This window comes from Hyperolius riggenbachi, chromosome 9 (assembly GCF_040937935.1).
Source record: "Hyperolius riggenbachi isolate aHypRig1 chromosome 9, aHypRig1.pri, whole genome shotgun sequence".
In the NCBI taxonomy this organism is placed as follows: domain Eukaryota; kingdom Metazoa; phylum Chordata; class Amphibia; order Anura; family Hyperoliidae; genus Hyperolius; species Hyperolius riggenbachi.
Genome location: NC_090654.1, coordinates 219,692,047 through 219,705,751, shown reverse-complemented (window position 1 = coordinate 219,705,751; position 13,705 = coordinate 219,692,047). Strand labels below are relative to the sequence as shown.

Sequence of the window (13,705 nt, the reverse complement as noted above, 5' to 3'; positions counted from 1 at the left end):
TGCCACCCTTCCCTATGACATCATAGGCAGGTGAGGTGTCGATATATGCCTTCTATTGAGGTATGCAATGGTAAAACCCCATCACAAGGTAGAGATTACCATGGCCAGTCAAAGAAGAAGCTTTGGCATGCGACCAATCAGGCGGGGTGTTGGCTCCAGACCAGCCAATCACAGCCACCCACTGCTTCTTTTGTTAACTGGTGCTGGGGGTACATCCTCCAAAGTTTGCTGCAGGCAGCAGAATGTCTAGTACCAACTCTGTCTAGCAGGACTGCTGCTGGTGCCGAAGCTCTTATCCAGGTCCATCGTTTTTGGAATACGCGCTCTTCCTCCTACCACCAATAGCAAGCAGAAGCTGCAGGTATTGAATATTCTGCAGCTCCAGCCAGACACACTCAGGGTCACTTGACTTATGATCATTTAACCTTATTAGTGTAGGTCTTATTAGAGCTGCTGGATGACATCATCAACCTTGTAAAGCCGTGAGATAGGTGTTCATGCTTTACAAAAACATACTTTTACTACTGAAAAACTAATTGGTATGTAATTGGATGTAATGTAATTTGGTACAGAATTAAATATTGACATTTCAATAGCTATTGATCTAACATCTGCTAAGCATTTTCACCCTGACCTGGGCTTTGCCCACTGGACACATACAAGGATCTACCAAAGACATCAGGGACTTAAAGTGACCTGAACTATTGCACAGGACAGAAGGATAACGGATAGAAATGCACCCTGTCTGTATTTAGAGAGTTTGGCCTGTCTAATTACCCCTCATCTTTGACTAAGCACAAGTTGTAATTTAATCCCTCAGCTGCCTGCAGCGGCATAGATATAATTGATAAACATAGGTCGTTAACAATATGTCTGCTGCCATGAAAGTAGGAAGTAGACAAACTGCAGAATTATTGCAGGATTTCTATCGGCTGTTTTTTTTAAAAGGTTATTATGCTGTTGCATATTTTTTAGAGCAGAGAAGTTATGCGTACAGGTCTGCTTTAGTGATATGAAAGTCAGCATTTCTTCTTGCATAAAACATACTGGCACAAAAGAAATGTAGACGGTTAATCTGACAGGAAGTTGCAACATGTGTTAATCTCCAAACGGCTCCCAATCTTTCACTGCATATAAATGGGGAGGACATGCCCAAAACAGGTAGTTTGGGCGCTGGCCGATAGGTTGTAAAATTGCTGCTTTAATTGCAGCTAAAGTAGCACACAGTGACTAATTTTGGCACCTGCGGTGCACGACAACTACTGTCTGTAGGTGGCACAAATTTTGGCAGAGGGAGTGTTTACCGGTGGAAGGCTGTGCTGATATTGACCGGTATGGAGGGCAGGTTAGTGTTAGGATTACAGTAAGTAGAAGGAGGGTTAGTGTGAGAAGATAATTAGGTTAGTCGACAGTAAACAGTTACAGATATTCTACAATCGGAATTACCAACTGCTTAAAGTGAACCTAAAGCAAATAAAAAAAAAAGTTTAACTTACCTAGGGCAGCGCTCCAGTCCACGGGAGTGCTATCAGTAGGTGCGCAAACCGGTGCCACGCATCTGATAGAAAGAGAGTGCTGCGGGTGACAGGAACATCGCAGAGTGATGATTGCGGCTGCAGGGGGCTGGTAGAAGTCCCTGGTATGTTAATCTGGGTTGTTTTTGCTTTAGACTTACTGTAATAAGTAATTTTACCAGTATTCTGCCAGCGGCTTTCACCAGCTCCAAAATTGCCGCGGCATCCTTTTCACAGGTACACAGACATGAGGGTATATTGCATCATTCATCAGGTCCCCATTTCTAACTATGGATGCTTTATGATGTACAAATAATTGCATGGTTATGCAAATATTATGGTTATTTTATGTAAATTAATACAGCTTGAAAATTGACCAATCAAATGCAGCTGCATCCTTGATTAAGACATTTAACGCATATATAGGCTAATATTTAGTCTTTTTACTTTTTTTTTTCTTGTTCTGCTTTGTTTTAGTAACACTGGTTGGATACCTGCTGGTTAGTAAGATACTTTTAGGCTCTGCAGTGTGCTACTGTTAGCCCCAGAGTAACGTGATTTCCCAGAGCTTCTGTGATATGAACTTTGCACTCTTTAGTGATCAGAAGAGTGTTGCAACTTGCACGGGAAACTACATGCCAGGTTCATCAAGGACTGCATTTTGCAATTGGAAACCTTCACTCATTGCTGATTCAAGAGATTGTATTCAGAATAGGCCAGGGAATGTTTTTCCAATCATCCTGGCAACAAAATTGTAAATCTACACACTAAACAGTATAAAATATGTTGCATTGCAGAAAATTACATGGCCATTGTTAGGGCCCCTTTCCACTACATGCAAATTCGTGTGTGTTTTCTGCACACAGATTCGCATAGTAATGTATTTCAATGCGCCTGTTTCCACTGCATCCAGAAATCGCACACAGAAGAAATCTGGACAGCAGTGCTACAATTTTTCAGATGGCCCATGGCATTTCGCATGTGTTCTTCACATTTTTTGCACGTTTTTGGCATGCATTTTTGCATATGTCAATAGAGACGAAAGATAGGTTAAAAAAAAAAAATCAATGATCACACATGCTAATTTGCATGCAAAAAATGGACGCAAACACATGCAAATTCAATTAAGCATGCAAATTTGATTATACATGCAAATTCACATCCAGAAAATAGCTTGCAAATTTGCATGCTTGTAATGGGAACAGGCGCTCAGTGTTGCTTGAAGCTTAGTCTATGTGGCTACATATTCTAAATGTGAAATATTTATAGTTATAGGTAATGGTTCATATTTATCTTCTTAGAAGGGAAAAAAAATGTGCAAAAATGTACTGTAAAGCGACTTAAGCACTGTTTTTTTTAATATAAATCCTTTTTTTTACTGAATTTTCAAAACAAGTAGGTACATACTCAAAAGAATAACGTATGGCATATGGTACTATACAGAAATAGGCCTAAACATAATCTTTACATATGCCTTTACCACAATATGGCCTCAATTCACTAAGCTTTATGAAGCACTTTATCAAACGTTTGATAATTTACCTCATGGGTAAAATCTAATTTTGAATTCACTAAGGGGTTATAGATTTATTAAACATTTTATCAATAAAAATTTCTATAAATCTATAACACTGTAGTGAATTCAAAATTAGATTTTACTCATGAGGTAAATTATCAAACGTTTGATAAAGTGTTTGATAAAGCTTAGTGAATTGAGGCCTATATGTTAACGTGAAGTAGATGAACAACAGATAATAATAATGTATGAACATGGTAAAAAAAAAAAATCAACCCAACACAAAAAGGACCAAGTGGTGTCATTGAAGCACATTAATAGAAACAAAAAAAAAGAGCAATAAAAGTAAAGAAGACATCACTCTCAAATTGGCTTGGCAAAGCAAAGATAATTGGTTAGAAAAGGTACGGCCCCAGATGACATCATAGATCAATTTGTGGGCCTGGGATACCATTGTTATGCAGATGACACACAACTGTATCTGTCCTTCAAGCCTGGCACCCAAGACCCATCAGCATCCATAAATGCGTGTCTAGTGGATTTACAAAATTGGATGAACACCAGCTGGCTGAGGCTGAACTCTGACAAAACAGAGGTGTTGGTGGTAGGTGGTCCACACATGATGGATAAAGTTCAAAACGCTCACCACCTCAAACTAGCAATTGGGGGAGATACTGTACAGTATAAAGACTCTGTGCGAAACCTTGGGGTGATCCTGGATGGAAATCTAAAACTCAAACAGCAGATATCAGTTGTCGTCAAGTCTTCCTTCTTCCATCTAATAAATATAGCAAAAATCATACACCTTATCCCAGCTGAAGACCTACCTGCCCTGGTTCATGCATTTGTATCCTCCCGCCTAGACTACTGCAACGCCCTGTTCATTGGATCTACAGAAAAGGTTCTGCGCCCCTTACAGCTAGTACAGAATGCTGCAGCCAGACTCCTAGCCAATGCCCCCCGCAGCTCACACATCACCCCAGTACTGCAAACTCTTCACTGGTTGCCAGTAAAATGGAGAATCAATTTTAAGATCTGCCTGCTGACATTCAAGGCTCTACACCACATGGGACCCAAATACATAGCGGATCTATTGGAACTTTATGCCCCTCCACGCACCCTCCGCTCTGCCAACAAGATGAAGCTGATTATTCCCAGGATACACTTAACATTTGGTGCTCGGGCCTTTTCCTACGCAGCCCCTACTCTATGGAACTCACTTCCACAATCAGTACGAGAGGCTCCCTCTCTGGACAGCTTTAAAAAAAGGCTAAAAACTCACCTCTTTTCCCTAGCCTTTGAGACTGCATAATGCAGGGTCACAGCGCTTTAAGTCCCCAGGGAGAAAAGCGCTATATAAATATTATTGTTATTGTTATTGTTGTATGTAGCTGTGTTTGTTTCAGATATTCAAACACAGACCTGACAGAAGTGTTGTGCAGTTAGAGCCCCAAGTCATTGTTTAACTTTCCTAGCACTGGACTACTCTGCCCCCTTTAGGAGCAGAGCCCTTTTTTTATTATTATTATTCTCAGTCTGTGCTTCCTGTGATTGGCTCACAGTCATTTCAGGGTCTGAAGCCAATGAAATTGGTTCCTGAATGGTGCACGGAACTCAGCTGTCATTAGATTGCTGAGTATAGCTGCATGCGAGTGAACAGGGCAGGAGGGCGAGGGGCTGGTGTAGTTAAATCTACACCGTGTCAGAATTAATTAACACATAGACACAACATAAATTTAACAGTGCGTGGTCCCAAAGTGGAGTAACGGTTTTTTGCTTATAAATACAACCATAAAAGATGTTTACTAGCCATTGTTCACACATAGTTGCTTCTGACACACCATTATTTAAAGGTTACAATGATAAGGTATGGTCACTGAAAACCAACATGTTTCACTTCCCCAGCACAGGCTCATGGTATGACACCATCTGTAGAGGAACTGTCTTTTTTTCAATCATGTAATTTCATGGCAAAACACCAGACAGTACAAAATTTGACACCATTTAGTTGACTTTTTTAGCCTATAAACCGATGGGGTCCAAACAGGCTTAGATCATGCATTAGCCACTTGTTAAAAGTACTTGCCTTAGACTAACTGGTGGGAGGAGGTCCCCAGAAAAATAAAAAGCATTGAAAACTTTAAAAATAGAGGAGAGGAAGAGGTTGGCCCACCCCTCCTGATAAAAAGGCCAGTTGTATGCTGATTAATGTAAAGGATTTTTATTGGGCAAAAAGGAAGACAACACGAAGCATGCAAACAGGTGTGAGGGAGCAGCCATCATCTTTGTATAGATCCCTTCCAGTGATTGATTTTGTAAAAAAAATAAACAGAATACTAAAAATCCCTCATGGGCAGATGGATTAGTCCGAAACCTGTCAGTGCTGTCACATTTCTACTATGAGTAAGTGACAGAAACTTACTTCTTATTACATACTGTAACGATTGTGGAATTCTCTCCGTGATCAGCGCACAAGACGTGCGCTGACACTGAGGAAATCCTCCACAAGCGTATAATTTGAGGGAACCCAGCAAAAGGTGCAATGCACCTGTAGAGGGAAATTCCTGTCGGCAGGTGGAGCTGTGGAGTGCAGAGGAACAGATCCTCTGCCCTGCCACAGACGCCAGACAGGAATTGTAAGAAGGGAAGAAACGCAGGGCAAGATAGCCCTGAAAGAGAGAGAGCAAAGCGACAGAGGGTATGTGTGTGCACCAATCTAGTCGCCAACCCGTGACAGTGCATACACAACAGCAGATATGAAGTAGGAACGCAATCGCGAGAGAGGCGATTGCCAGAGGTGACACAAGGCTACAGCAAGGCAGAGCACGACAGTAGCAAAGGCACAGCAAATAATACAAGGAGGAGATAAGGAAAATAACAAACGCTAACTAAACGCGAACACCGCACTCATTCGCAACAGTGCACGTGTTTATGCGCGGTCTCCGCGTGTTAAGCACAACAGAGACAAGCACGCCTAACTAACCACCGACAGACAAACATGAAACAGAGGACGCGAGCGCTTGCTTAACGGTTACCTCACCGAGCCTCCAGCAAGCGTTCGTAGCAGACAAGACAGATACACGAAAACAGGAATAAGTGAGAGATAGGATCCACAGCACTAGCGCAAGGCTAGTGCGATCTAGGAAGACAGAACAGAAGGATCCACAGCACTAGCGCAAGGCGAGTGCGATCCAGGCAAGACAGATCAGAAGGATCCACAGCACTAGCGCAAGGCGAGTGCGATCCAAGCTAGACAGGCAGATGAGACAGCTGGTAGCAACCGCTGCTCCAGCTATACTCCAAGAACAAAGATCAGAACGATCTCCTGTCGACCACCGCTGGGACAGGACAATCGCAACAGACAAACTAAACAGATATGCAATCCTAACTGCACTAGGGAACCTGCCTAGTGCAGTCCCAGGAATTACTCTAAGCTAATCTTCAAACAATGAGCAAGGCTGACACTCCAGGAGTGTTTCACAGGACAAACCCTTATGCCCAGCCCAGGTCTGTGATATCACATGGTATATATAGAGCAAGCCTACAAAGGATGTGGCTAGGCAATCTGCATGACAAACATAGGCAAATTCCTCAGCAGCAAGCTGCAAAACTGACAAAAGGTCTCTCTTCCAGAGACCTGCAGAATGTAGACCTGAACAGTGGTCAAAAAGCTGCCTGCCTGCGCAGGCAGCCGAGCGGAACCTCACACATACATTTCAAATTTTGAAATTGTTCACGATAATGGTAGTTAAAGATCTTTATTTCTTAATACAAACTGCCCGAATAGTCAAATGAATGAAGAGTTGATACCTGCTTCTGTTTCTAATGTTCAAATCATACCTGCTAATAGAACCACAATGGTGTGGCCTGTCACATGACTAGTAATGAGAACACTGTATGGACACATGGTGACAGGAAAACTTCCCATGACGTACGCCTTGATTCAGTAGGTTTCTTTGTCATGCACTACAAAGTACATGTAACACATAGTTCTGGCTGCTGGTGTGTTTGTGACTTGGGTTATAAATTCCTTTGCAGTAAGGAATTTATTGTAATCATGAATAACGCATTGTGTCCTACCTCTAGACTTTCATTTGCCATAAACGCTTCATGTACATCCAGTGAGTCACCCAGAACGCTTGCTAACATATCCGGCTGTAGGTCATATAAAGCAATCGTAATCTGCATACTGGCGTTATTTCCATGTGGGAGAAAAGTTACCCACTTAGGGGAGAGTCTGGAGTCTGGGAAGAGAACATCCGCCTCGGTTTATTATTAAACCTACAGACTTGGACAGTGGACTGTGTTGCAATATGGGAGCTGCTAATTGCGTACTATTAATTGTAGGTTGAGAAAGCCTTGAGAGAGGTGTTATCTGTGGCCTGGTGTTCCCTCCTGTCCTTGAGTAATAACAATTTTCCCTTACTACTACAGCAACCTTTGAGGCTTCAGATCGATGCCAGGCTGGATCTCAAGCACTTTTCTTTCTCTTGCAGTTCTTAGAGTACTGTTTACAGTGTCTGCACTGGAAATCATTCATTAGGTGCTAGCAATTTAAAGCAGACCTACTGTATATCTGGCCTCTAATACTCTGCTATACCAATCAAACCTAAAATCAAACAGAAGAGTCACCTGAAATAATCTTCTTGATCCTAAAGTCCTAACAGCTGGTTCACACGAGCGTCTGGAGCGGCAGCAGCTCTGTCAAATGCTTTTCTGCTACCAAGCAGAAAATCTGTGGCGGCAGTTCCCAGTAGGTATGGTCAATGAGATGAAAATAATTTCGAGTTGATGCAGCATTATGCAAATTTTGTATGTAAATGTCTACAGCTTCAAAATGAACCAATCTAATCCTGCTGAAGTAAAATTTGATTGGCCCATTTTCAAACTGCATAAATTTGCATAATCCTGCATCACCTCAAAATGACTTGCATCTTATTGACCATCCCTAGTTCCCAGTGTTCCGTTGTTGGATTTTGACACTCGTAGGGAGACACAGAACTGCTGAATGTAGCTGATCCTAGATGCTACATGTAGCGTCCACAACGAGACAATGGGATCTGCCGCAGTGTTAACGTGCACAACGAAAAAGCCAGTACCATCATTTGAATAGCACTTCCATTCACTTCAAAAGAAGCGGTTGATCACTTTCGAACAACAAACCGCCGACCCCACCATAACCACCCCGTTTAGATGCCCTAAAGGAGACCTGAAGTCTTCTATGAAGTTTTGGTAGACCAATATAATGTCCAGTCTATATACTTTGAAAAGTATTCTTTCTGTTTATATTTTTTAATCTACTGCCTGTAAAGTATCCTCTGCTATCCACCTTTGTCATATATGTAAGAATTTTAAAGAGGGGGTTATAACATCCCAAAATATAAAATTGCCTAAAAATAGTACCCCAAATATATATGTAACCTCTTTTTTTTTTCTATATGTCCTCTAATTGAATCTTATCTCAGTCAGCCTGGTTCTGGTACATTGCCGGGGAGAGGGAAGCTTGTTATCTCCCCTCCCACATTCTTGCTCCTCACTGATTGGCTGATGTCAGTTCAGTGTTACAGGAAGCTGAGAAGGGAAATACACCTCACCCCTCTGCGGAACCTTCTGAAATACGGTCTATGTTGTGCTCATATGTGTTTACAAAGCAAGCTAGATATGACAGTACAGTACCTACAGAGCTCAGTGGGGAGGAGGGCTGGCAATTTATACACCATTTAAGGAAGGAGAAAAAAAGAGGAGATGAAAGCCGGTACTGCTGATAGCTGCTTTAATTTAAAAAAAAAAAAAAAACTTGCAAAACCACTGCATACATCAATAGTGACTGTGTCCAAGTAAAAAATTACACTCACCAATTTGTGACAAGGGTCATAGGCTTCAGTGCCCAGCATCCACCGCCATCTGATATCCTTGTCACAAACTGGTAAGTGTAATTTTTTTACTTGGACACAGTCACTATTGGTGTATGCGGTGTTCTTGTAAGTTATTTAATTAAAGCAGCTATTAGCAATGCCGGCTTTCATCTCCCACATCCCAACACACTCATAAATGAGGTGGGTCTCCCAATATTAACCTTGTTCTATGATAGGGATGGATGGCTCTAGCTTTTGTATATACACCAGATGGTTCTTGGCCAAGGCAGCTGATCAGATGCATCAGTGAGAAATTTGGTCTGCCCGATCATGTGCTCTGTGCTGCTCCATTATTTCTCTGGCCCCCTCCATAGCAACAGAATGTGTTGATAGGCTGTATGGAACTCAACCTCAAACTGTCGCCTGAGGAATCCTGCAGGCAACAGTCGTTGTCAGGGCCGGATTTACCGTAAAGCAGTGTAGGCACGTGCCTACTGGCACCTGATGGAAAGGCGGCTTATTCCCCTCTCTGAGCACCTCCCTCCCTCCTTCCCTATGCAGAGTCCTGATGAGAGTGTAAATGAGAGGTTACTCACACTGCTCTCGGCATTCCACTGACGAGATCTCCCTTAAGTCAGGGGCACCTCTAGTTACCGATGTTCCTCTAGCGACCTAATACTTGGGAGCACCTTTAGCTACTTAATATTGAGGGTGCTTCTGACTACCTAATACTAAGGGATACCTGTAACTACCTATGACAGGCAAGGGAAGTAAGGGAGAAGTGACAGCTGGGACAGCCAGCACACTTGTGGTGCGGTTTGGTGGTTCATGGAGGGCAAAGTCAAAGGTGCCAGGACATCTGTGCCATCAAGCTCCTCTGATGTAAATCTGGGCCTAGTAGTTGTGAATGTATAGGCATCTTCTCTGAGGGACAGTTAGTGACATGACTAACATGCTTTATAAAGCATTGTGGTCAGCAGTATAGAAATACTCAATAATAATAATAATCTCACAGCTTTTTACGCTATTGTACCTGTTTAAAACTTGTACGAATTTTAACTTATACCTGGCCGGGCTACTGATTTTTTTATGCTGTAGATTTCATTTTTTTTTTCTATTATATATACACTATATACTGTGTTTTAGTGAATGTTAGCAATGTAATATTGTAATTCAAAATTCAGACATTTCAATTAAATGCCATTAACTATGTTGGTAAATCATACTGGGTGGGAGGAGGCACCCCAATGTGTCAGAACACAATGTTGGTGTTAGTAAGGAACAATCTTACCTCAATGTGGAGGTTAAAGCGTGAATTTATTGGACACCAATACAAACTATGCGTTTGTCAGGATTCATCCTCTTCTTCAGGTTAATAACACAGCGTCTTATCTTCCTGCAGCATGAGTGAGGTGCGTCTGCAGATAAATCAGCCAAGCTTGTTATTTTGTCTCTCTACAGCTTGCACCATTCTCTTTCTCAAGAAATAAGTCTGAAGGAGCAGTTCTCCAAGGCAATGACTCTGTACGATGAAGCCTTAAGGAACCGAGAGGAGCTGCTAAGGATCACCCAACAGCAGAATGAAGAGCTGGGGCTGCAGCTGCGGAACGTGCAGACTCAGAATGCAGAGCTGCAGGAATCCCTGCTAAGGGCGTCTGCTACCCAACAGGAAATGGAAGAGAAGCTGCACAAGTAGGTCCATGCTGATGCTGTATTTTTTTTCTTCAGAAACCAGGTTGATTCTGTTTTAGTTGGACTTGCGCCAGCGCAGTAGAGCGGAACTATCGGGTTCGGCTATTTCCGCTTTAACCCAAAGGAAGAGCAGCTAGTATGCCTGTGCAGAATCACGGTAGGTAAATATTTACCTCGCCGGACTTTGGGGAACCCGGGCAGGCTAACAGAGGGACGTAGGAGGACAGTGGAAGCCTCGTTAGGATCCAGAGGCTTCCCCCTCCCGAGGTAAGTATCCCCCAGAGGGATTTTTTTAAAGGACTTACGAGCTGAATGGTACAAAAAAGTTTAGTACCTGCGTCTATTTTGAATCTACGGAGGACGCCATCCACGCCCTCCATTTAATTCCGCCGGGTCCCCGCTCTGCTACTGGCCCCCTGGTCGGCGCCCTCCATTTAATTCCGCCGGGTCCCCGCTCTGCTACTGGCCCCCTGGTCGGCTCCACCACTCGGGTCGGGCTCTCATTCCTTCAGTAACATGGCCAACGGAGCTTGCCGCGGCTGCGCAGTCCGCATAGACATGAGTGCGGCTGTGCAGCTCTAGTGCTCCTCCCGCCACTTCCTCACTACAGGATGTCTCCTGTAGGCTAGGCGGCCCTAGAGCTGCGCAGTCCGCAAAGACATGAGTGGCAAGCTCCCTCGGCCATTTTACTGATTTCAAATGCTCGAGAGTGACAGATGTGTTGTTACAGGATATTCCAGAAGAGGGGTGGAGTATGTTAAAAATCTTGTATACGTGAATGCAAGGAGGTGATACTAGAGAAGGACAAAAGAAGGTTGTGTACAAATCTAAGATTGTTTTTTGGTTGGTATCTGGAAACTAGTGAGGAAATGTACAGGGGAGAGAAATTGTGAAGAGCTTTGTAGGTTAGGGTTAGGAGTTTGAAATGGATCCTCTGGTTAATTGGCAGCCAATGAAGAGATTGGCAGAGGGGAGCAGCAGAGGAAGAGCGAGAAGAAAGATGAAGTCGGGTTGAGTCGAGTTGCCGAGTTCAGTACAGATTGGATATAATAATTAATGGCTAAGTTCAGCATGTATATGGTGTTCAAGTAATTTGGATTTAAATGGGAGAAGTGACACATGCGGTAGTTGGCGGACGCGGTGGGATCTAGAGATGTTTTTTTTTTAGTGGTGTCACTACAGCCTTTTTGAGTGAGGACAGAAAGATTCCAGTGGAGAGGGATAGGTTAAATAGCGATGTTAGTACAGGCATGAGAGATGAGGATAGCTGTGGAATAAAATGGGAGGGAATAAGATCTAAAGAGCAGGTGGTTAGTTGGGATTTGGACATTAGAGAGGAGAGAGACTGTTCAGAGAGTAAAGGGAAGGTAGATAGAGGGCAGGAGAGGTGGAGATGGAATTTGAGGGCCACATGGAAAAAAACACTTCAGATTTAGTCAATTTTATTAGTGAAGTATGCTGCAAATTCTTCAGCTGATAAGCATGAACAAGAAGGAGGGGGATGGAGAAGGGAGTTAAAAGTGCATAACAAGTGCCTTTTGGTTGTGGGAGTGGGAGATTATTAGTGAACAAAAATAGGACTATTTTGCCAAAGAGTGTGCATATCTAAAGTTATTTAAGGCATGTATAAATGAAGTCCGTACTTGTGTTACTTTTTGTCCAATGCCGTTCAGCTACTCTAGAGAACCTTTTTCACTGTTTAGTAGCTTTGGGCAGCCTCGGTTGGCAATTGACAAGATGAGGGTGGACATTGGTAAAAGAAGCGAAGGCATCCATGACTTTAGTGATTGAAACCTGTGCTTATAACAAGTGCTGAGGCCGGTGACACCAACATAAGAAATTCTGAAAATCTGAAATACAGGCACAAAACATTTTTTCCCTGTGAATTTTTGAACACTATGCTTGTTCATCTGCATTTCAACGCAAGTGTTTTGCCAGAGTGCATAATGATTTCCAAAGGGAAAACACAAACTGTGTGCAAATTTAAGCTGCATTGCTGTGAGATTTTTCCATGCGTGTGTTTAATATGAACGATCCCTGACTTTCTTTGGTTTCAAGTTCAAATGCAAATCTATGTACATATGGGAAACAGGCACGCAAATGTTTTTTTCTCTGCTTTTTTATGTTCTTCCAGAGTTAACAAAAAAATAGACATAACAACAATACCAAAGCATTTGTAATTGTAACAATTTTCTGGGAATTTTCTGACAAACGCAAGGGTGCCGATATTTTTAGATAGTAGGTTGCTGATTTGGAAAAGTATTCTCTTTTACATAAAGTAAAAACATTCAGAAAAAGAAACAACAAAACTCACAGCTTAAAACAAAGTTTAGGCCACCTTGAGTGGTAATTGCAACTGGAAAAGTTTCTTGACTGTCAACAGGACTGGCCTAATTCACTTACAGAAATACAACCTGAAAAGGAAAAGAAAATACTTTGCTACGCCCCACCCTGTTGTGCAGTGACGTCTTTGCAGCTCCCTTCCAGATAAACTCTGGCTTCATCTACACAGGATGTTGACAGGTGGTTTTACACTCTCGTCACCACTTGGCAGCTACTGTTGCTGCTTGGTAGCTCCCACCTAGGTAGGCAGTTGAGTGTCTACCAAACACTACATGTGACAGATGTGCACCGCTGACACAGCCAGTCAATCGTCCTTTGCAGCTGTGAGTGTGATTGTACACACTTATTGCAGGGGTCCTGCTGTTTGGCTGCCTGGGAGACTAATACATACGCACACACATACAGTGGTGTGAAAAACTATTTGCCCCCTTCCTGATTTCTTATTCTTTTGCATGTTTGTCACACTTAAATGTTTCTGCTCATCAAAAAACGTTAACTATTAGTCAAAGATAACATAATTGAACACAAAATGCAGTTTTAAATGATGGTTTTTATTATTTAGTGAGAAAAAAACCTCAAAATCTACATGGCCCTGTGTGAAAAAGAAATTGCCCCTGAATCTAATAACTGGTTGGGCCACCCTTAGCAGCAATAACTGCAATCAAGCATTTGCGATAACTTGCAACGAGTCTTTTACAGCGCTCTGGAGGAATTTTGGCCCACTCATCTTTGCAGAATTGTTTTAATTCAGCTTTATTTGAGGGTTTTCTAGCATGAACCGCCTT

At 42.5% G+C, this 13,705-nt stretch overlaps 1 protein-coding gene across 6 annotated transcripts in view; it reads left to right on the top strand.

Annotated features, from left to right (window-relative positions):
- MIPOL1 (mirror-image polydactyly 1) overlaps window positions 1-13,705 on the top strand; it is a 528,027-nt gene that overhangs the window by 477,282 nt on the left and 37,040 nt on the right. For 5 of the 6 annotated variants that reach the window (XM_068254025.1, XM_068254028.1, XM_068254026.1 and 2 more), the window contains one exon: window positions 10,347-10,577. The exons of the other annotated variant lie outside the window; for it this stretch is intronic. In XM_068254025.1, coding sequence (XP_068110126.1) covers window positions 10,347-10,577 — 231 coding nt within the window. The remainder of the gene's footprint in view (window positions 1-10,346; window positions 10,578-13,705) is intronic. 6 annotated transcript variants of the gene reach the window in all.